A 22289-nucleotide genomic window follows, 5' to 3' on the forward strand; every position below is an offset into this window, starting at 1 on the left:
AGAAGAATTTATGCTGCGGCCACCATTACCTAACAAAGTGCACTCAGCACTGTGTTGGAAAGAAGAAAAAAATTGCATAAGGAGGCAAAGTAAGCCTACCCTGACTTCAACATTAGAATTATGAATAAAAAAGGTTTTTTGTCCCAGGATTTGCAAATCCTGTGCAGATTTGTGAATCCTAGGTTCTTTCTCTTTGCTCTATTGCAAGCATTTTATTGCGGTTAAGAACCTGCAGAAATGCCTCTACTTCTTCAGTAAAAGATTTTGGTGCATATTTATGAGATTGCCACACAGTGCCGCGCAGCATGTCACCTTGCTACGCTGCATAACAGGGAAAGGGCAGGAATGTGCTGTATTTAAACGAACTTTGGATGGTTATCTGTTGTGTTCTGTTCATTATAAAGCATCAAAACATGTGTAATCCAATTCTCCATTGGTATTTCATTGCCCCTGGGTTGCCTGCTTTTGACTAATTTGTTGATATACTCCCAGAATTTCGCTGGTTGTGAGTACTTAACAAGGTATGCACATGGATGCATCCGGCTTCTCTGAATTTGGCCTTGTCTGACCACAGTAGTCTACAGTGCACATTTCTCAAGGTTTTTATGCTTTTTTCACAGCGTCTCATTGTTTCTGTTTTTGTTGTAGCCTCTGATTGTAGCTCATACCGTCCTGTTACTATTTCCTATGGTGGAGGTGAACCAAGGGTTCTTAAGAGGGACAGTATGTGTGAATTTAGATGGAGTGAAGCAGTGTTAATTGCTCTCTTGTGTGGGGAGGCCTGTGTTCTTGCAGATGGAGAGAAATGTAATTAATGTGGCAAAGCAGGGTGACAAAAGGCCTGGGCTCTGATCCTGAGCTGAGCCAGAGAAATATCACAATTTAGGATGACCCATAAATTGTACAGATATCCTTTTTGAACTCGCAGATTTGAGTTTCTAACACAGGTTACACCCTTATTTTGATGTGTCACTGGACTTTGTCGGCCAAACAGAAGCAAACCTGCTCTCTAAGGCTTTTTTCCCCATGTGTGTGATAAAATGTCACTACAGACAAAACAATAAATCACACTGACTTGCCTTATTAGTGTACACTCACAATATATGGCCTTCTCCAGGTCAGTATCTAATCCGTCAAAATTCCCTCTGCCCTAGGCTATCTGTGCGCAGAAACTGGTAGTCTCACATGCACAGCCCGCACACATCTGCACACGCATGTGCACACTTGTTCACATGTAACCAGCTGAGTACCACTTACCCGAGCTTCGCTGCAGTGGCCTTATCTTAAAAGACTGACACTGGCAGTAAACACGTCAGTCCATTTGTCATGTAATTACCATTGGTGAAACAAATGTAGTGATAGTCACCCACAGTAAAAAGTAAAAAACTGAGTGACCCAAAAAGCAAACAAATCTGGGAGCACTGAATGGGCGAAATCCAATTGCACCATAAATTGTGTTCTGGATTTTGGGAATTGATGTTCAATGTCTTGGTCAGCTTTGTGTCAATGTCCTGAAAGAGTGGGATAATCTCTGAGAATATCAATCTGTTCCTCCATTTGCACTGACTGATAAAGCTTCCAGCATAGCCACTGATTCGAGTATGCAGCTAATTTTCTTATTTTCTTCTTGAAGGCCCTATTTTCTTCCTCCTCTTGGAATTTCAAATAATTGCCTGGCAAGAAGATTGGATTTAAAGCTTCTAGATTATCCTTTTCACTGCTTCTTACCAAGTCTTCCCAAAAATGAGTATTGGAGAAGAATTATTAGAATCTGGCTCTCTGTATGGAATCAATTAACTCAATTAACTCAGTGTCATGTACAGTTGTGTTTTGCTTGATGATTGGAGCATATACTTGTGCCACTGTCAACAATGCTGAATACTTGCTGTTATTTATAATTTTCCCAATTTGCAAATCTTGCTGTTGTGAGTCTGGCATTGAGGTTGCTATTGTTAGGTTTTGAATTTGATTTGGGTTTGGGGGTTTCCTGAATCCAAATACAACTCTTTGCTTTATGCAACATTTATATCCTCTTTTTCTGAGCATAAGTAAGCTCCACTAGACTTAATTGCAATTTGAGAGGTCTAGGTTGAAAGGAGATTGAACAAGCATTGGCATAGCCAATAGGTCTCGCATTTGGGACCTTATAAGTATTTAGTTATGCAGCACAATATCATTGGTGCAACAACATCAACTGTTGCATGGCTAAACGCTTATAAGGTCCCAAAGGCGAGACCTATTGGCTATGCCAATGCTTGTTTAGATTGTGAGCTGGAAGGGTACAATACACTCTGTGCTTCATTCCTGCCACTGTGTAAGGAAAACATGCATCCATCACTTGTCATTAAGCTGGTGTTGGTATGTTCATGTTTGTGATAATTGTTCCCTGCTTATATTTTCAGTGGCGCTTGCTGTTGTTTTAACTGTTTGTAGCCCTCATATGTTGTTGGATAAACTGTGTCACAGGCTGCTGTGTCTCCATATATAAAAGTGTACAAAGAAACATCGGAAAAGCCTGTCGGTTTTTCCCATAAAAGGCTGAGCTATTGTCTTTTCAATGTTTATTTGCATTGGCACAAGCCATTCTTTACATGGTCACCAGTGTGTCATGACCCATGAGCATACATGCATGCACAATGACTCATGCACACCTATGGGAGCACATGGTCAGACAACTTAAGAAGGGGTTTCTGTTAAAGAGAAGATGTTCCGAGATGCCATGCATTGTGACATCCGTGGGCCGACTGAAAATCCCCCACTCTAAATGGGCCGACAGTGGGGAGTAGGAAGCTTTTCCTATTTCTGGGGCCTAACCTCAGAAATTATATTCCATCATCATTCCTCTCAAGTTAAAGCCACATGAAGTTACACTCATCTCTAAAATTCTCTTTTCTGTTGCCTCTCCCCTCCGTGTCCTTCTCGGGTTTTCTGGAAAGGTTGTCGGCTCTAGAAGCAAGAGGCTCTCGGGCAGAAGCTGTACTTTGCCAATAAAATCATAAAAACGATGAAGTGTACGTTCCTCGCAAAGTGTCCAGTCTTTAACGGCGACATCATAGCCTCAAACAAACTTTGTGTAGGACAGCAGTATGTTTCCGCTGTTGAATCTCGTGAGATATTCACTTCCGGTGGATGTTAGTGACGAAAGGGATGCAAGTTTGAACAGAAATTGGCGGCCGTTTTGAGGAAAGGGAAAGATCCTTGTAGCCTAATTGCCGGTAAGTACCTGCAGGAAGTGGCAAGCGATTTGCTTCTTGCAATACGCAAGAGTACGCGATGCTTGCTTTATTGGGAAAATATTAGACTGCATTTAACTTTTTGGTTGGTGTGGGTAGATGACTTGTTTATCTTGGTTAAAAAGCAGGGATTATGGAAATAAGCCAGGTTGGATCGTGCTTTATCAGATGACAGCACAAAACAACCATTGGCCGTGCAGCCGTCAAAGTAACGCGGCCGCGAAAGTGAAAGTGATCGTGATGCACTTAATGACCCGTGACGGAGGAAAGACAGATGGCGGCTGCACGCTTGCACGCGCGCATAACCGCAAGCTTGAGGGCAGCAAAAGCCTGTGGTAGCACTTTCAAAACCCACTAACTAAATGTCTTGCAGAGCAGCGCATGCGCTGGCTCAGGCGAGACCTAAAAATCTATCCATGGTCTCTATTGTCCTGTGAACGCCAAGGAAGTTAGACCCCTTCAGTCTTATTGCTTTTGATTTGGAACAATTTACTCTTGTATTGGAGCAATTTTGTGAAGTTAATCATCAGTGTCAAGCTGTTTAAAGAAGTCGAAACTGCAGTGCGTTGTAGAGCTTTATAATGCATACGATTTCGCAATACAGAGTTGTGGTTGTGTTGCTAGCTAAATTATGAGGCATCAACAGGCCAGTTTGATGCTAATTCACTTAATTAGCTTGATGGTAATCAGACTGTGGCAATGCCTCAAGGGATGTGAGGCATTTCTGCATACTTCTTGCGCCTAAAATTGAGTTGGCTGATGTGTTCATTGCACTCACCGGATCACAACTAGGTGGTAATAGATCCTGATTAAATTGAAAAGATTATTAGATAGCATGATTATAGGCAGTAGCAGATTGCCTTTTTGGTGAAATCGGTGTGTACCTCATCTCTTTCAAATACCCGTGCATTCCCCATAGGGTTATCTATGCAATAGTTTCAGTGTCCGTCAGTTGTAGACTTTGAAGCATCATTTGACAGTAAGATAACTACTTATAAGATCCATGCTGTGAAGTATTCTAGAAGGGGTCACCACAGAGTCCAGGAGGACCTGGGTGCCCACTCAGGGATGCATCATTAGGCTTGCAGAATCTCCATGACTGCTTTTTCTTTTTCATTCAGATGGTTCCTCAGATACCAGAGTCTCTGGCTCTTCCTGCTGAATCCAAGGATCTGCGCTGATTTTCAGAAGGCCAGGATGGAGGGATGAACAGCAAGTCTGACTTCTAAATCATCTTGGCCATGCCACCTCTTTTCTGGCTTTCTTGAGCCTGGCAGAGGTGGGGGTCAACTATCACTCTCTTTGCTTCTCACCCACCTCATTATTTGTTCACCCACACACCAGGAGGAAGACACTGGTGCTTTTGTGCCTCTACGGCAGCCCCACTGTGAGATCCTGTCACAGTTTCAAGCTATAGATGATGTTTTAGAGTTGAAATCACTGGAGCCCTTCTGTGTGGCCCAGGTAAAAGGCAGGCTTGACTAAACCTTTCAGAAGCCACCCTCTTTTGCTTGTAGCTCTGAAATTCCTATTTGTCTAAATCTCACTCAAAACACTTCAAACAACAAGTTGATCCTTTTTCTACCTACCCACCTGTTTTCAACCATGAGAATTGTGTGATATAGTTTGTCCCTGTCTTCCCCTCCTTCACTGAAGAAGTTATCATCGGCAAAAGAAAAGGTAAAATATTGAAAAGCTACAGCAGTCGCATCTTTCTCCAAGTTGTCATCTCTCTTGCAGGAGTTTGAAGCACTTCTGGGTGAAGTTTCTTTCACCCCATAATTGGTTCCTCTAACTTGGAGGAGTGGCAGACAAATTCCCTCCAGGCCAACAATTGCTTTATAAACTATTTCAGAGCAGATTCTAAAAAGCAAATCCATTGGTAGAGACGGTGATGATGTAGTCAATGCTTCACTTTGACAGGGTCGAATCAAAGTCTCCTAACTGCTAAGGAAAGGACAATATCACCCAGAAACCCAGTATATCAGCACCTCCTTCCTTTCTCTCTGGAAAACCGGCCCATTTAAGTGAACCCAATTGCCAACCTGTGGCCTCCAATTCATCTAACTACTTTGTCCTTTTAAAGAACTTTGAGGACATTTTTGCATGTCTACAAAATGACTCCGAATTTGACACAGAATATATGTTAATTTAGATTTATCAACACCAGGGAGTGTGATCCTAAAAATACATATTTACCACTTCCCAAATCTTCACTGAGCCACAGTTCAGACAAAGGTAGGACTAATGCCTCAAAGATTAGTCTTCAAAAAGTTGTTCCAAGTCACCCAATTTACCTGAATTGTGGGTATCTGTTATTCCATCATTCAGTCCAATATTATAGCAGTCAAAATATTTATGTCTGCTAAGCCATATGTTCATTATGTATGATTACGATTAGAGGTGGAGGTGGAGATGGAGATGTACACTCATAGGTTTGTGAATTGTAGGCATTAGACTCAGGCATCAGAGGGCAGTAGGGATCCAGCAAGAAGAAAGGTCCAAGCCCTGTTGGAACCCTTCCAGCAGATGAAAATACATGTTGGGCTGGTAGATAGAGTGTTGGTCTTGCCAATGCTCTATCTAGTTGGGAAGCGATTAGAGTGCAATTGCTTTTCACACATTTACTTCTATGAGATACCTATCAGAAATCCAGATGACATGGCTTTCAATAATGATGGAGGCCAGAACCACAGGGGGATCCAGCAGGGGGTGATGAGCCGGTCACTGTGGACGCAGCTAGTAACAGCGAGAAGGGGCAGCATTCTGAGATTGCTGAGGCTGTGAGGATTCAGACGCTAGAGCCATTCAGTGCTCTGGTCATAGATTGATTGGCAGAGCAGGTCTGGAAGCTGGTGCCATCTTACAGTAAGACAATTAAATACAGGTCTTGAACACTTCACAGCAGGGTTAGTAGTGAGTAGCACCTGTAAGGAACCTCTACAAGGTGGTAGACTTCCACTGATCCACGTTAACAAAATCCCACCAGTCGTGATGCAGATGGTGGAAGGCTTCGGTAGGGCAGTCGGGCAGGACAGCTCAGACATGAAAAAGGAAAGTGCAGAGACAACAAATAAATTGCCTGCAATGCTGCCAAACTGTGTCATCATTCAGTTGCAGGTCTAAAGCAGTAGGGGAAACTCAAGGATGTGAAGGAAGCGTCATGGGTCGGCCCATGTTCACCTCATATGGTCTTAGTTTATTTTTCTGTAAAGGAATGGCTTGGATTAACTTGAGTGCCCAGGGCTGAGGATCAGTCACTTCAAATTTGGTGCCTGAACACTCCTTAGCCATCTTCTTCTTTAGAGTGGAGTTACACCTTTCTACCTTGCCTTCGGATTATGGTGGGTAAGTGTAGTGGAAATGAGGTTTAATTCCCAGAGCCTTGCATACTTCCTGAACTATTGAGGAGACAAAAAAGGTTCCACGGTCACTCGAACATAAATCCATTTACAAGAAATTAGGAATAAGTGCAACAATTGGGAATCTCAATAAAGTCTATCTGCAAATGGATAAAGGGCCTCAAATGAGGTATATGGGCAGCACAGTGATCTTGAGCCCTTTTCAAATGTTGTAGGCATGGCAGGTGGCATAATTCTTGGCAACAAAAAAGAAAGATCGATGCATACTAATGGGTCACTGCAGCACGAATCATCCCATCCCTTCTGACATGGGCAACACCTTGATACTGGTGGGGCAGATTAGGGAGCTGGAATTTCTGGGCCGCCACTTTCTGATTATGTCCCTCCATGCTCCTTTGAGCCCATTTTTTGCACTTCTGTTTAATCCATGCCTGTTCCTCAGCATCTGATGCCTGCTCCTGTAATACAGTCAAAGCCTTCGCTGTAGGCTTAGGAAATACATCAGTTCGTAAAATTTACATAATTGCTTCACCATTAAGGGTTATCACAATCTTTCTGGCTGTATTTTATGCCAATGCGTTCCCTAGCGACACCTCATCTTGTGTAGACTGATAAGCAACACTTTTTTACAATATAAGGGGCATATCAGTATGGGCCGGCAATAATTATCGCTAAGCGCACTTAGCACTAGGATAATTATCGCCGGCTATCGCTGCTTTCTATCGCGGAGATAGTGTGCATCAGCACCGCTTATCTCCAAAGCGATAGAAATGCAAGCGTTAGCTGGAAAACAGTGTGATTATCGCTGGAAATCCAGCGATAGTCGCACTGTGACTGGCGATACCTTGCTGATAGGGCAGGGTGGTCTTAGCCATGTAATCCACCACCCATTGGATTACATGGCTGAGTCAGAATTAAAGCAGGCGTAAGGAAAGTAGCGATAACCATGGTTAGCGCTACTTTTCTTATCGCTATGCTTCTTAGCGATTCCCTTGATAATTGGAGAAATGTCAGTTAGCGACATTTCTTCAGTTATTTCGGGAAGAAACGCCCACTTTGCATCTCATTAGAGATGCAAAGCTGGGTGTTCAGTAAACAGGCAGTAAGGCATGGATTCACGCGTTAGCGTGTCCATGCTGATAGTAGGATAAAATTATCGCCGCTTTTCATCCGAAAACGGACGCTAAAGCGGCGATAATTTTATCGCCTCGCCTTGCTGATATGCCCCTAAATCTTTAGTGGTAGAAATAGCACATTAAGCACATTTTGTACATACCTTCTGTTTTAAATATGGGCTCCTGCAGAAGTTTAGGACACTCATCACTTCCATAATGACCGACAAGCATGACTGACTCCCAAAGCATATTTGGATTCAGTAAATATGGCAACAACCCGTTTTGCAGCAATGATGCAGGTGTGAGTCAGGGTGAAAACTCTGCTACTTGGGCTGAGCAGATCTGGGATAGATGTCGACTTTCACCAACTTCATGTTGGGCACACACAGCATTTGATGCTGCAAATTATTCAACATCATTTCTAAAACAAGAACAATCAGCAAAGTAAACAAATCTCTTTTGGATTTCAGGGAGGCTGCTAAATCAATGCATGGTTTGGTCAAGTGTGTAGAGACCACAATAAAATTATGGGGCTCACCCTCTTGGCAGATGACATGATTCAAAGCGGGTCAGAGGATTAAAGAAATGTGCGAGGCAGACAACCATTAAATCTCACCTCTAGCTAACCTGGCGCTGGAAAGATGTTGGGCCATATCATCAAGAACGGCGATAACATTATTGCTGCTTTAGCGGCAGGAAACTGCCACTATAGCGGCGATAAGGGGCTTGATAATATGCCCTAGAGAATTCCAATAGAAGCCCAGGTTCTGGTGTGAAGGACCACAATCAATGGTAATTGAATCAAAAAGTATTATAAAGTCTTACTGGCTATCATCTGTTGTTATTATACTTTTACATTTGGGATCAAATACCAGTGATGGTGGCACTTTACAAATGTACTCTTTAATGCTTAGAAATGTTGCTTGACAGTCATTTGACAATTCAAACCCGGATTCATTTTCAACACCTGTGATGAAGGCGCTGCTTTGATTGCCTCAAGTAATGTTTTTTTGGGTGTAATTCCCTCAGCGCTCACTTCATGACCTAAATATGTAACGCCCTGTCTTTTGAACTTACACTTTGCCAATTCTGCTATTAATCCTTTTTTTGAGGTACCTAGCACTTCTCTCAAATTTGTATAATATTATGTTTGTTCTTCCTTCGAAATTACCTTTGGGGCCAAGGAAGGAAGCCCCAACTACACAGAAGCCCTGCGTGAGGGAGGGGCCAACAGACTCCGCACTTGCCGCCTCATGGGAGAGAAAGACTGCACTTCCCAGCAGCCTCATGGGAGAGGAGGCAGCTGGGCATCATCACATCCACTTTCAGTGTGCTCATAAGCGCTGATGCATCCCTGTGGCGTTGGACTCAAATTGCTTTCTGGGGCCAAGGAAGAAAGCCCTAACTACATAGAAGCCTCGCATGAGGCGGGGCTAACAGACTCCACACTTGCTGTCTGTGGGGGAGAAGGACTGCACTTCCCAACAGCCCCGTGTGAAAGGTGGTGAATTGGCATCACCACGCCCCCTTTTAGTGTGCTCATATGCGCTGTTGTATCACTGTTTCGTAGGACGCAAATTCCTATTTGGGGTCACAGGAGGAATCCCTAACTACACAGAAGCCCCACATGAGGAGGGGGCCAACAGACTCCGCACTTGCCGCATGGTGTTGGAGGAGGACTACACTTCCCAGCAGCCCCGTGTGAGAGGAGGCTGGTGGGCATCACCACGTCCCCATTCAGTACGCTCTTAAGCACTGTTGTGTCCCCGCTGCGTGGGCTGTGGGCAGGCGAAGCCCAGGCCATGGCAAAACATTTGACTGGGACCAAACTGTCTCCCCAATTGAATAATTCTGAGGGACTGCCTGGCTTTGCAAAGGTTGTGGAAAACCGAAAGGTTAAAATATGTTCAGGTCTGCTTCTACCAGATGGGCAGGGTTGAGCTTTGTCATTCCCCTGAGTTACTGATCAAAGCCAATGTTGAATGGACCCGTAAAAACTACCATCTGTGGAGGAGTATCTTAAGGGAGGAGAAAGCACTCCTGATACCTATGGTCAAAATTGTATTCCACTTAAAAACCACTCAAGGTATGATGCCCTATTTCACAATAGCCTATAGTAGGGTGAATTTATTAAGCAATATTTTGGCTAATGGTACAGTTCCCTAGGTCCCTGTAGCTGAGAAGGTAAGTCTCCTCTGGATGACTTACATTGTGTAATGTTTTGCAGATTTTTTTAAGTTCCCTCAAAAGCATTTTATTCTACCCATTCTCAGTGGCCTTGTTCCGCAATAAACAACAATGGCTCTTTTGCCTAGCAACCCATTCCAAGGGATTAAACAATGACACCCCCTGAAGTGAACTCAATATATGATCCACACATTGAGATTTCAGTATGAGGGTGTCATACTAATATTCACCCTTGAGCCCCTCTGAATTTCAGTGTTTCGTCAACACAGCATGAATGTACTTATTACCTTTCTGTCTAGCTGGTCAATTTGACCAGATGACCAGCACCCTTTATAACATACCTGCTGGTTCCGACTATCATCTTGGTAATGGCCATTTGGTATTCAGGCAACACGTTGACTTCTTTAGAAACTAGACTCTTCATGCTAAATCTATGAGTTATTCGGTCATTTCTCAATATCCCATATAAATTCCACCTTCTCAGGGTTGTTCAAATCATGACCAAGAGAGACACTGACTATAGTACCAGTATAATTGATTACATCTCTTTTACACTTTTATCTGTATTTATTTCCATCACAACACATGACAGTACCTTCTGAGCCCTCAGTTTTACTTTTTAGTGTCCTTAAGGGGCATCTTCCCCCAGTCAAGATGGTGCCCATCTATCTCCACCAGGCCGCCTTCACATATCAGCCCCACGTGTGGCTAGTGTGTATGCGCTATTAACACCCTCTACATGCTGGAGGCTCAGTGAGCTCTGTCTCATGAGAACACCCCACATACATGAGTTTATCCCTCGCAAGGACGTTGCCCATCTCCATGACTATGGGACACATTCTATCACGGGGTCCACATTACTGCATTTCTTATGAGAGCCGGCCTAGCAATTACCGACCCTCTGCAAGTGTGACCATTCCCAAGCACACACCGGGAACCACTCCCAATACTTTAAATATCCACGCACAAGCCGCATTCCCAACCTGCAGGCCGAAGAGATAGGGAGGTCTCTGGTAACTCACCGCGTGGATCCACCTGAGTACTTGTAATCTGATTCCACTGATGTTACCCTAAATTGTGTCCATCAATTAACTTCAACTGTTATCCATATTTTTTATCAGTTTATCTCCACAGCTAAGAGCGGTTCTCTGCCCTACCTAAGGTGCATTGTTACTACTCCAATAGGGTAGGGGCCCTATTCCTTACTATGAAGATACACTACAACACCAAAGTAATATGTTTGGCGCTGTATTTAATGTTATGTTGCGCTCTTCACATGTGGTCACCTGCCCTTTTTGTGTGTGTTTTACTATGCACATTTCTCTGTGGGGCAACAGCACACCCTCGGAATGTGTTTAATATGAAGGCATGCTACATGTACCTAGGGAGTGTCCAACCATCGAGCCAGTCCTGACATCCCTGAATAGATGTCTCTCTTTTCTTCTCCTTTACAGGTCAGAACTTCATGGTCCTGTACCGTAGCAGGCACAGTTGACACATTTTGATTAGGCACATTCACTTCACACACCTTCGCTCCAAAACAGGTGTATGGGTAGACATCAACAACCTGGTCCTGAAGAAATGCCTAAGATCCAGTAGGGTCCAGAAGGCATGAAAAAGCTGACTCTACATCACTTATCTTGAAGCTGTCGAGGTACATTGGCTCTTGCGACAGCTCCTGTGTCTTTACTCCTGTCAAAAGGACAACCTTATTAAAGCAGCTCCTGGTATACCTTAGATTATTTTATATCAATTACTACACAACCCTACACTTACCCCCTCACTTGCACTCCTCATTACGGCACGAATCAGAAGATCTCTTATTAAGAGCTCTCTCTCGGGCAATGTAGTGCCAGCCAACGAGGAGCTGCCCAATGATGAAGCATGACATCCATATGGGTGTGTGAGGGCAATCACTTCAGATCACTTGGATCTAAAGATCCAGTTGATCAGCTCCCAAGTCCCGACAAACAGATTCTCATTTTTCTCTCCCTCCTTCTATCTTTCCAGGTGGAACAGTATCCCTCGTCTGTGTAACTATGATAATTTAGGGGCATGGGTGCTTGACCTTATAATCAGCTCCTTGTCCCTCCCTTGATTTACTGTGGCGATTTAGTGGTCATTTCAATGAAAAATGTGTTGTCTATGAATGTTAGTGCGCTACCACATAATGCTTTAGTAATATATGTATGGCAGTGTGCTCCACTGGTGCATGCCAATTGCGTAATCATTCATGCATGTACCCTTGTTGGCACATTTCTTTTCAACTATCCTGTTTCTATGCAGGTCTTAAAGGAAGCAGTGCACTGTAGTTTAAATAGCATTCGCTCAAATATCTGGCATACACTTCCCAGCTTTTACTTCAGCATTGACTGTTAACCCACAAGTGCTGAAAAAGAATAGTGATCATCAATTCACCATATATACATATTACTTTATAATTTAAAATCCAAATCTCAATAAAACATTATGAAATATTTTAATAGGATCCATTACATTTCACAAGAATTTAAAACGGCATTGTGATGTAATCAAAAGCAATAAAGGTAATGTGTGCATGGACATTACAAGCGACAATTAGAAGAACTACTCAATATGCCCTTTTGAGAGTAACACTAATTGTGCAATTGTAAAAAAAAGCAGGGTTTTTTATAGTACTTTCTACCTTAACCGAGCCTATTTCTAAGCATTCCTAATGTTTACAAATAAGAGACTAGAGGGACAAGGAGATTGTGAGACCTAAGATTCTATTTCATTCTAATTCAATAACCAAGTCACTTTCTTTGCACACTTAAAAAGTATCAATAGCAAAGGAGAAGGCTTACCCTAGGGTGTGGTAGAGCGACAGCGACTCTGATGCAGCATAGCAGAGTATTGTTAAATCTTTCTATTCTAGAGACTAGGGACATAGTTTAGAGGGCTAGGCTATATGGAACAAAAATCGCAAAATAACTTCCCGACGACCCATAGTCCATACCATGTACTTCCTTTACTTTGCATACACCCACCTTACATACACTTGTCCCCTGACTTCCAGCATGCTGGCATCAATGCAGCCCTTAGCTGCACCACAGACTATACTTTTTGCCCCTCAGTACCCATGGTGTAAAACCAATAGGTCCCAAAGGCAAGACCTATTGTCTTGGCCAATTCATGTTATTATCAGTTTTTTGCTCTTGCTTAACAGCACCGATATTCACCTTACTAATAACATCCTTATTCATACAGCTGTGTAACACTGCTCTGGTACACCTTCCTGTTAATTCCATCTCATTAAATTTTGCTATAACCTCTTACTTATGCCTCACTGTAAAGCCATAACCTGTCCTGTTATTATATGGAATGTCATACACAACGCAATTCCACCTTGTGTCTCCACTGTACATAGTACTTGTGCTGCTTGGTGCACAGAGAAACTTCTGGACCACTGTGCATTGTCCTTGTGCTTGTTTAGAGAGTGGTGATCCAATCACAATCGCACACACATTTCTAATTGCATCCATGATAAGCTGTAGACAAAGTGGCGGTGCGCGGGTCACGCTGAGGGCATGTTGCGTGATACTTGTGTTGACATCATGCACCGCTACACTGACCGTCGAAAATGCAAGTAACCATACTCGCACTGTGGTTGGCTGCGGCTCGCCCTGTGCTATGTTTGAAAACAAACGGTTGCTGCGTTGATGGTAACCAGGACGGCTCTTAAAAGTAAGAAATTGACACATGTATACCTCTGCCGGGATGATTGTCCATATTTTCCAATTGATGATCATTCATATAATAGTTGTTGACCCTTAGTAAACGCTATCACTTGAAATATTCTATACACTGTACTTGTGGTGTGTATGTGTGGGCCGACAGCGCCTGAAACTCGTCGCAATCCTGTTGCATAAGCAAATCTCTGACTCAACTTCAATGAGGCAAGTAGCAGCTTTATTGTAGGAATCAAGCCCCGGTCTTCTCAAACACAGCTCCTCTTCAACTGCCCATTGTATTCCATCACAATGATCTCAGCAGTGTTGTAATGGAATACCCAGGACATAATTCTATGCATGTGACAGCACATGCTTCCCACAAACTCCTCCTCACACTCAATGCCCATTTTCCCTGTCCTGGGAGCAGGACACACCTTACCACAGGGGAGTCATCAATATGCTAGGTGACCATTGTATACTTACAGAACAGCTTCCAGAGGCTTTAAGCTGGCAAAACAAAAGTAACTATTCTAAAGTACCTTTTTGCAATAGTTAGACAAAATTCGACTTTACCGTTAAATTGGATTTTGTTGAAGTATTAAAGAGTCCTTGGAATATTTTTCTAGCTGTTACATAGGTGTAGATAAAATGTAATAAACTTAATATTGTATCTCAAAGGATTTGCTAAGGTACAACGAAACCTGCTATAGCAAAAAAATTACTTTAGGGCCTGCATTTTTAATGTAAGGACATGGTTAACATGAAACCTTTACAAGTCATACATTTAAATACCACACACCGTGCCTTAATAGGCATGAAGGCTTACTTAGGGGTGACTTATAAATATTTAGAACGAGAGTTTTGAGCCTGTCAAAAGGAGTTATTTTGACTGGCTGAATTTACAGTGTAAACCTGTGAGCCAGGCTGCTGTTGGGAGGCCTGCAGTCATGTCTGCATTGTAACTGCAGTGGGTGGCCAAATGAGTGCTGCAGCCGACAGATGACATTTAACTTACAGGTCCTGGGTACATTCTGGGTACTATATACTAGGGACATATGGGTAAGTTAAATATGCCATTCAGGAATATACCAATTTTACCATGTTGAAAGGAGGAGTACAAGCAATTTACCTCTGTTTAGCAGGGGTAAAGTGCACAGAGGTCTATAGCCAGCAAAAAAGGAATTAGCAAAAAAGCCAAAAAAATTGGTGTGCCCCTGCAGAAAGGGAACATTTCTAACAGTGGACCACCATCCACCTCAACTAATAATCGACTTTCTCACATTAGTGCTCAGTAGTGGGATGCACAGTTTGTATTTAGCAGGACCATTCAGCTATTAGGTTGGAATTTAAAGTCCCTAAAGCAAAAACATTTTTTTAATAGGCATCAGTTCATTGATTGGGTCATTTTTAACCCTGGGCGGAACAGGCGTAGTTCCACAGAGTTGGAAAACAACTCCGTGGAACTTCGCTCCACTCCGCTACGTGCCCTTCCCCCTCCCAAAGTAATTATAAAGTAATTAAAAAGGCACTTACCTGCCTTAGCTGCCTACTCCTCGCCATGGCCACTCTCCTTTGTCCTCCATGCCGTCCTTCTTCTTAGCTAACCCCTACATTGTACATCTTGCACGTTTGCATGCTCACTCGCAAGACATACACCGTAGAGGTTATCAGTGAAGAAGGACGGCGAGGAGGAGGAAGGAGAGCAGCCATAGCGAGGAGGAGGCAGCCACGGCAGGTAAGTGCCTTTTTAATGACTTTATAATTACTTTGGGAGGGTGGAGGGGCCGGCTAACTACGCTCCTTCACGGAGTCGTAGTTTTGCCTAAACTCTGAGTTCGCAGCGGAACGCAGAGTAGGCAAAACTACGTAAACTACACTGGCGGAGCGTGTTTACCCGCCCAGGCTCAGTCATTTTCTATTTTTCTAAATTATTTTTAATTCTAATTTTCACACCTGTTAAGAGTCTAACGGAACACAGTGTTAGATCTGGCTAACCTGACAGCTCTCACAGTGGGGGAGATGAAATCCCTATACAGAAAGGAGAAGTTGAAGTTGCACCAGAATGCCAGGAAGGCGTATTATGAAAGGCCCCTTAAGGCCTGGGAAGAAAGCTGTATCCCCTCTGAGGATGAATCAATGTATGTGGTCACAGAGGATGAAGGGCAGGGCACCACCTGTTTCAAAATGGATACTCTGGTACCATCCAGTTCTGAGAATGAAGTGGGCTCTACCAGCATAAGCCCTTCTGAACTGGCCAGTCACCAGTTGGAGCTCAGTGGCATGCAATCAGCATGGGAGCATCAGAGCAAACTAGTAACCATAGCACTGGAGGAGAAGAAACTTACACTGGAAGAAAAGAGACTGGCCTTTGAGGTGAAAAAGGCCATCTTGAGGTCTAAAGAAGTGACAGCAATTGTGAGGTGTCTACAGGGGCATCACATACCCCTTGCTTGCCCAAGGATTTTGTGCGTAGCTTTGTGGTGAGAGAATGTAATTGACAAATTGTTTGCCTCCTATGAAAGAGCATTGATAATGCTGAGGGTGACTATATTCCAAGAAGAGTGAGAAGTGATACAGGGTTCACTCATCTTCCCAAACATCTAACCACTACCGTGCTTAGACCATCTCTCTGTATCCCCCCAAGGGGGTCACCCTATGGTGCTAAAAGGAGCCACTGATATTCCAAGTTGTATGCTTCATCATAGAGTCCTCGTCCAGATACCTAGGGGCCTATTCGCGAGTGGAGTTGCAGTGCTCTTGCACGACGCAAGGTGGTGCAAGATCAACAAAATGAGATGTATGAAGCCACGCAAGGCCACTTTGCGTGGCACTGAGTGGCTCCATAAATCTGCAAATCGCTGCATTGCCTTAATCTGCCATGGGAAGGCATTCCATGGAGGTTGCGTGGGGGTTCCCACACAACTTCCATGGTTTTTGACCATGTTGCACTGGTGTCAGAGTGTACTCCTCCTGCCTATCCCTAAAAGTTGGAACTTAGAAACGTTTGACAGACTTTACCTGGAGAACCATTGGGAGACAAGACTAGCCAGCCCAGCTGATATGACAAGGGTGGGGTGCTCCCGCTATGTTCTTATTTCAACCCCAGAATCTGTCGAAGATGAACCCTCTTTGGTTACAAATCGCTGCTTCCGAGGTGCTAACGTCGAAGGAGAATCGATTGACACCAGAAACCTCTGGGAGTGAAAACTTCTTCCGTCTGAGATTTCCTGCCTAAAACCAATGATTTCGCCGAGGCTCTATCCCAACATCAGAATCCGCCAACAGCAAGCCCTTTCTCTTAACGGCTGATAAATGCCTGCTTCATTGAAGGCTGTTGATATTGTGAGGTAACTTTTCCACTAGGACAACATGGTCCCTGTATCTGACCCACACTCCATCGTGGCTAGCTTTAACTTGCACCCAGGTAACCAGATGCAGCCAGATGACTGCAGTTGGCAGTTGATACTTTTTAGCACTATTTTCATTTAAAACTTAAAAAAATGATATCTCCAGTTCCCCTTATTGGATTTTGTTGCTTGGGTGTTCTCTTCATTAGATTATTCTCTATTTTTATAAATTGAAGTGGGATTTTTATTGTGTTGCGTTTTGACTTTTTAACTGTTTTGGTACTTCTTAATGCTTTACACATTTTCTTATGTTAAGCCTGCCTGCCTGTACCACAGCTATCAAGCGTTGAGCTCAGGCTTAAAGTACTGAAACCTTTACTGGACCTAACAAGAACAGTGACATTATTTCCTGTGGTGGACTACCATCCACCACAACTAATAATTCACTTTCTCATAGTGACCATGTATTATATGAAATAAAGTACCCCCTGCTATGCATTATAGGGATATTGCAAGTTTCCTGGGAGTACCATGACCTTAAAAAGAAAATCAGTATGTGGCCTTGTTCCTCTGGGCAAAACTCCTCTGCAATGGCAATAGCCTTCTAATGTTCATAAGGAGTACTTTATCCCATATATTATGTGCAATTGAGTAACAACAGTGCACCCATCATTTGAATATCACATTTAGGAGACAAATCCATGTGCATTTTACATCAATAAATAAAATAAAAACATGGAAATCATTGAAGCGTTTGATAGCGTAATTTCTTTGAAAATGTTTTATTTGTAGTTATAAACTGTTTTAACACGGATGTTGCACTACAGGCACACAGAGGATTATCTTCAGATGTCTTGAAGGATGACCCAGTGGTCCCTTGATCATGGCCAGGCATTAACAGTGGGATATGGCCCAGTTGTACACTAATACAAGTATGCCTAATGCTGGCTATATTCTACAATGTTTGTAAAAATAGAATACTACTTTACTTTGAGGCATATTATATTGTATAGGCATTTTATAATCCAATTTATAAAGTGTTGTTTGAAATAAGCAAGCTTTTGCCTTCTCATGCCCGGAGACATACAGTCTAGTAATTATTTCTCCTTTCAAATTTGGGTTTCACACCTTTTTCATTGCTGTGATGTATTTAGTTTATACACTTTACTCAATAAGGCACAAGGTGTGTTACACTTTCATTTCCGAAGTAAAACAACAAAGTAGGCAATCTCATGACAGAAAACATAACAGTAAGGAGGAACTGATGACAGAGAGAATGAGCAGATCATAGTATAAGCTAAACTTTATAAATATACAGCAATTAGTTGAGGAAATGTTAGGTATAACAGGGTGGGTGTTTGTAAATGCACACACATTGTGTGCAGGTAATTGAACATCATGACATGTTTGACAACTACCATTTCAAGAAACAGTAGTGTTTATAAAACCTGTTCTTTACCTGTAAAACATCACATAGCCAAACCTTCATGGTTATTAACTCATTTTGATACATTCTAAATTTTTAACCAATGAGAAGTCCATTTTATAACATTGGATATCGGAAAAATACATAACAACTTATGTATATTATGGATGGACAAAACCAACTCAGGGTTCTGGTTGGATTTACATCCCAGTCCCCTTACAGCGTTGTTTTTTTTCTTTTTTTACAAGACCCCTAATGGCAACACAGAACCATACAATATGGTCATCTCTTATGATAAGCTACATGGGTTCCATGTCTGGGAATTGCTCTTGAGCAAATAGCTATGGTTTCTTACCTATAATTCAGGCAAACCTCATCATACCAATGAATTACCATCACATTTTTTAAAAAATGCAGCCAGTCCTGAGAATTACTGAACTGAACCAGTAGGAAGCTGAAACAAAATGTTATATGTAACCAAAACAATTGAAGTGGCAGGCTAACTCTTGTGCACAATCCTGAGCTCCAATGTCCAAATAATAAGTCTCCACAAAGTGCTGATGGAGATTTATTTCTCTTCTTTATTTTCTGTTTTTCAATCTTCGCATTCGTCCAATACATCCAAAACGAACATATAGCCAACACGTGTTTCGTCTAGGTCGGTATACCACTGACTTCATCAGGGCTACAAAATAAATCATAATGAACCTTTGTTCTGATATTGTTCCAACCTAAAATTAGTCAACCGCCACAGTGAAAAGTGACCACAAAAGAAGTAATTATGTAGAACCTCAAGCCAGGAATATCTTTGTAGTTATAGTTACATATGACAGCCAATGGTGACACTGTGTCAAAGTTCCACCTCAAAATAGTCCAATCAGCAAAATAAGTAACTTGGGGCTCTAAGTGCTACATAATTACTTCTTATGTGGTCAATTTGTCGTATGTGAAGATTGAAAAATGGAAAATTATGTGGAGGAATACATCTACATCAACACTTTGTGGAAACATTTTATATGTAATTTAAACAGATACATAATGAGTGGTTTATTCTCATTCCACCAGAGCCTCTTAACAAGATTATAGGACCATATCCCACGGTTACCCATAACGTATTTCCTGTACACATGTAGAGGTATATACAGACACAAATAATGCACATCTCACAATTAATATACATTATGTCTTTACCACAAGGTGTACTGCACCGAAAAAGAAGATCCCACCCATGCCTCATAGAGAAGGGATAGGTAATGTGGGTGGGAGTGTTCCTTTCATTGGTCATTATCTTGTCACTGTTTAAGGTATTTTTCTACAAAAAACAAGCTATACTCTTAGAAAAAAGCAGGGTTGCTGTGCTCGATAATGCAGCGCTTGCAGTGGCGTTTGACGAACCGCAGAGCATCTACTGGTACCTCGCAGTCCTGCACATTCAGCATCTGTAAGTCAAAGCAGTTGGCAGCCACAATTTGCAGTCCTTGGCCCGTAATGCTCTCACAAGACTTTAGGCTCAGGCGCTTTAAATTAAAACAGTTCAAGGCAAGACACTCCAGACCAGTATCTGAGACCAAGGGGCACTTCCCAATGTCTAAGGACTTGAGTTTTGAGCAGTTTTTGGCAAGATATTCCAACCCGTGGTCCGTAATTCCTTCGCAACCCCGTGCATTGAGATAGCGCAGTTTGCTGCAATACTTGGAGATGTAGCGGATGCCAACATCCGTGATGCGACCACAGTGGGCGATGCTGAGGTACCGGAGGCGGGACTCCAGTTTGGCTATTTCCCTCATGCCAAAGTCGCTGACAAATCGGCAGTCACTGACACTCAGTTCCTTTATGGAGGTGCAGTAAATCATAATGTAGCGTAGACCTTCATCGGTAATACGGACACAACGACGCAGGTAGAGGTGAGTGAGCTGAGTGCAGTGAGCTGCAATGGTGTGAAGTCCTTCATCTTCCAGGACAAAGCAGTCCGTCATGTCCAAGAAGCGGATGGAGATCTGTTTCCCATGTATGGGCGACAGCTTAATGGATGCCTCACGTGTCAGGCTAATGCAAGTAACCTTGGAACAACCTAAAAAAGCAAAGAGAAAAAAACAAGGTAAGTAGGTAGTAAACAAGATATGGCCATCTTCATAAACCCCATTTAAAGTCCTGGCATTACTTATGCTTTAAGGTCAACCAGAGAAGTAGAAACATAGAAACAATGAATTTAGCAGAATATTCAGAAGTTAAGATCAGCATACCCAAATCCTGCAAGTGTTGTACCCGAACTATAAAAGTCAAAGGCGTTATTTAAGGTTAAGCAGAATGAGAGAAACTCGATGGTTCACACTCCTAGCCAAACTTGCTGTTCCCCCACCTCACTTAGATTTGGGTTGTCTTTCAGGTTTAAGACAGCTGAGCCATTGGTGGCTTCCTCACATAAATCCTTTGACCAGAAGGCCATTTATTACAGGAAAGCCTGGTTGTGTATGCTAGAAGGCCCATCCTACTGAAGCCAATGTTTACTCTTCACATGAAAAAAGAATTATTGTGTGTCAAAAACACTTGTTTTTGTATTTCAGAAGCAAACACCTCTACATAGGGAGGTTGGTCTCTGCAATACAAAAAACTCACAGCATCCCACCTGGCAAGTATTTCGGTCACCAGGGATACCATCTGCAAATATAACCTACCGGAGCCATGACAAATTCTCAAAATGGCAGGCAGGTTGCTGTGTGCGGGCAGAGAATGGTCTGACCACCCAAAACGAACCCCCACCATCCCTTCCAACAAGTGTAACAGTCTTCAGGTTTGACCTGGTTTAACTAATACAGAAGTACGGAGCCTTTTTTTGCTCATATCTCTGGTGTATATAGAGCTCACCATGGGTGGTGTTAATGATATCAAGCTCAGCTAGCAATTTCTTGAAAGTTTAGGAATAAAGGAAATGAATAGGTATTGTGTTTGAGAAATGCAAAGAAGCAAAAACACTTGAAAGTCCAAAATAATGTATTCCACACCTCTGCTGAATGGCTCATGCATTGGCTAAATATGTGATGCCAACTTCTGCTAATATGTTCTCTGTTAGTCATAGGTCCGAATCTGTGGCCTCATATATTTATCCCAAGGAAGCAACAAGAACGCAATGTGATATTCTACAGTGCAGGCCTGTTTTTTTCTTTATCGCCAGTATTTCCTCTGATTGGAGACAGAGAAAGTGTCAGCCCTTCTCACTTGTTCTACCTTCCTTGTGCAATCCATCAAAGTGAATAAAGTGACGTGGCTCACCAATCTTGGGTGTCAACTTATTGGAAGGGTTTTCTGCACCCATCCCACCCCCTGGTGATCTGCGGCTTAGGGTGACTGGCCATTGCCAGGCTGCTTTCCATTGACTTTGTGGTTTGTAACTCACATTTTCTGGCTTTTTATTTGCTGGCTTTACTTGCTTTAGGCTGTTCAGCTCGAGTTCATCCCTCCTGTTGCACAAACCTTGTTACTGTATTCTTCCATAAACTAGCTTTCTGTACACAGACCTTTAAATCTTGTTCTTATCTTGAAACATTTGCTGTGCTTTCAAAGACAGAGGTCAAATGTCTTCCAGGGAGCTTGGTGTTTATTTTTCTTTCTCTGTCTTCAAAGGGAGAGGATTTATGTGACAATTATGCTGGCTACTGGGGATCTGCTTGAGGAAGGCTGTACGATGTTGTTTTGTTTTCTAGCACACAACAAAATGTCTGTAAATGAGCTGTGCTGATGATCAAATCAATACATTCGGTGATCACATTTCCACACATGATTGCTTGTGCGCTGTATACTTTTGTCAGTAAAACTGTATGTGAGTGCAAATGTAATGGTCATTTCAATTGAAGATGTGTCATCTGTAATGGCAGCACGCTACCAAACCATGCACACTCCACATTACCCCACTCCACTCTACTCTGTACC

The 22289-nt window shown here is 42.6% G+C and overlaps 1 protein-coding gene across 2 annotated transcripts in view; it reads right to left on the reverse strand.

Annotated features, from left to right (window-relative positions):
* Nucleotides 1-17702: 17702 nt before the first annotated feature.
* FBXL7 (F-box and leucine rich repeat protein 7) overlaps nucleotides 17703-22289 on the reverse strand; it is a 732935-nt gene continuing 728348 nt past the window's right edge. For both annotated transcript variants that reach the window (XM_085605961.1, XM_085605962.1), the window contains one exon: nucleotides 17703-20433. In XM_085605961.1, the coding sequence (XP_085462087.1) occupies nucleotides 19697-20433 (737 nt within the window). In that variant the 3' untranslated portion in view covers nucleotides 17703-19696. The remainder of the gene's footprint in view (nucleotides 20434-22289) is intronic.

Source organism: Triturus cristatus, chromosome 5_1 (assembly GCF_964204655.1).
Source record: "Triturus cristatus chromosome 5_1, aTriCri1.1, whole genome shotgun sequence".
NCBI lineage: Eukaryota > Metazoa > Chordata > Amphibia > Caudata > Salamandridae > Triturus > Triturus cristatus.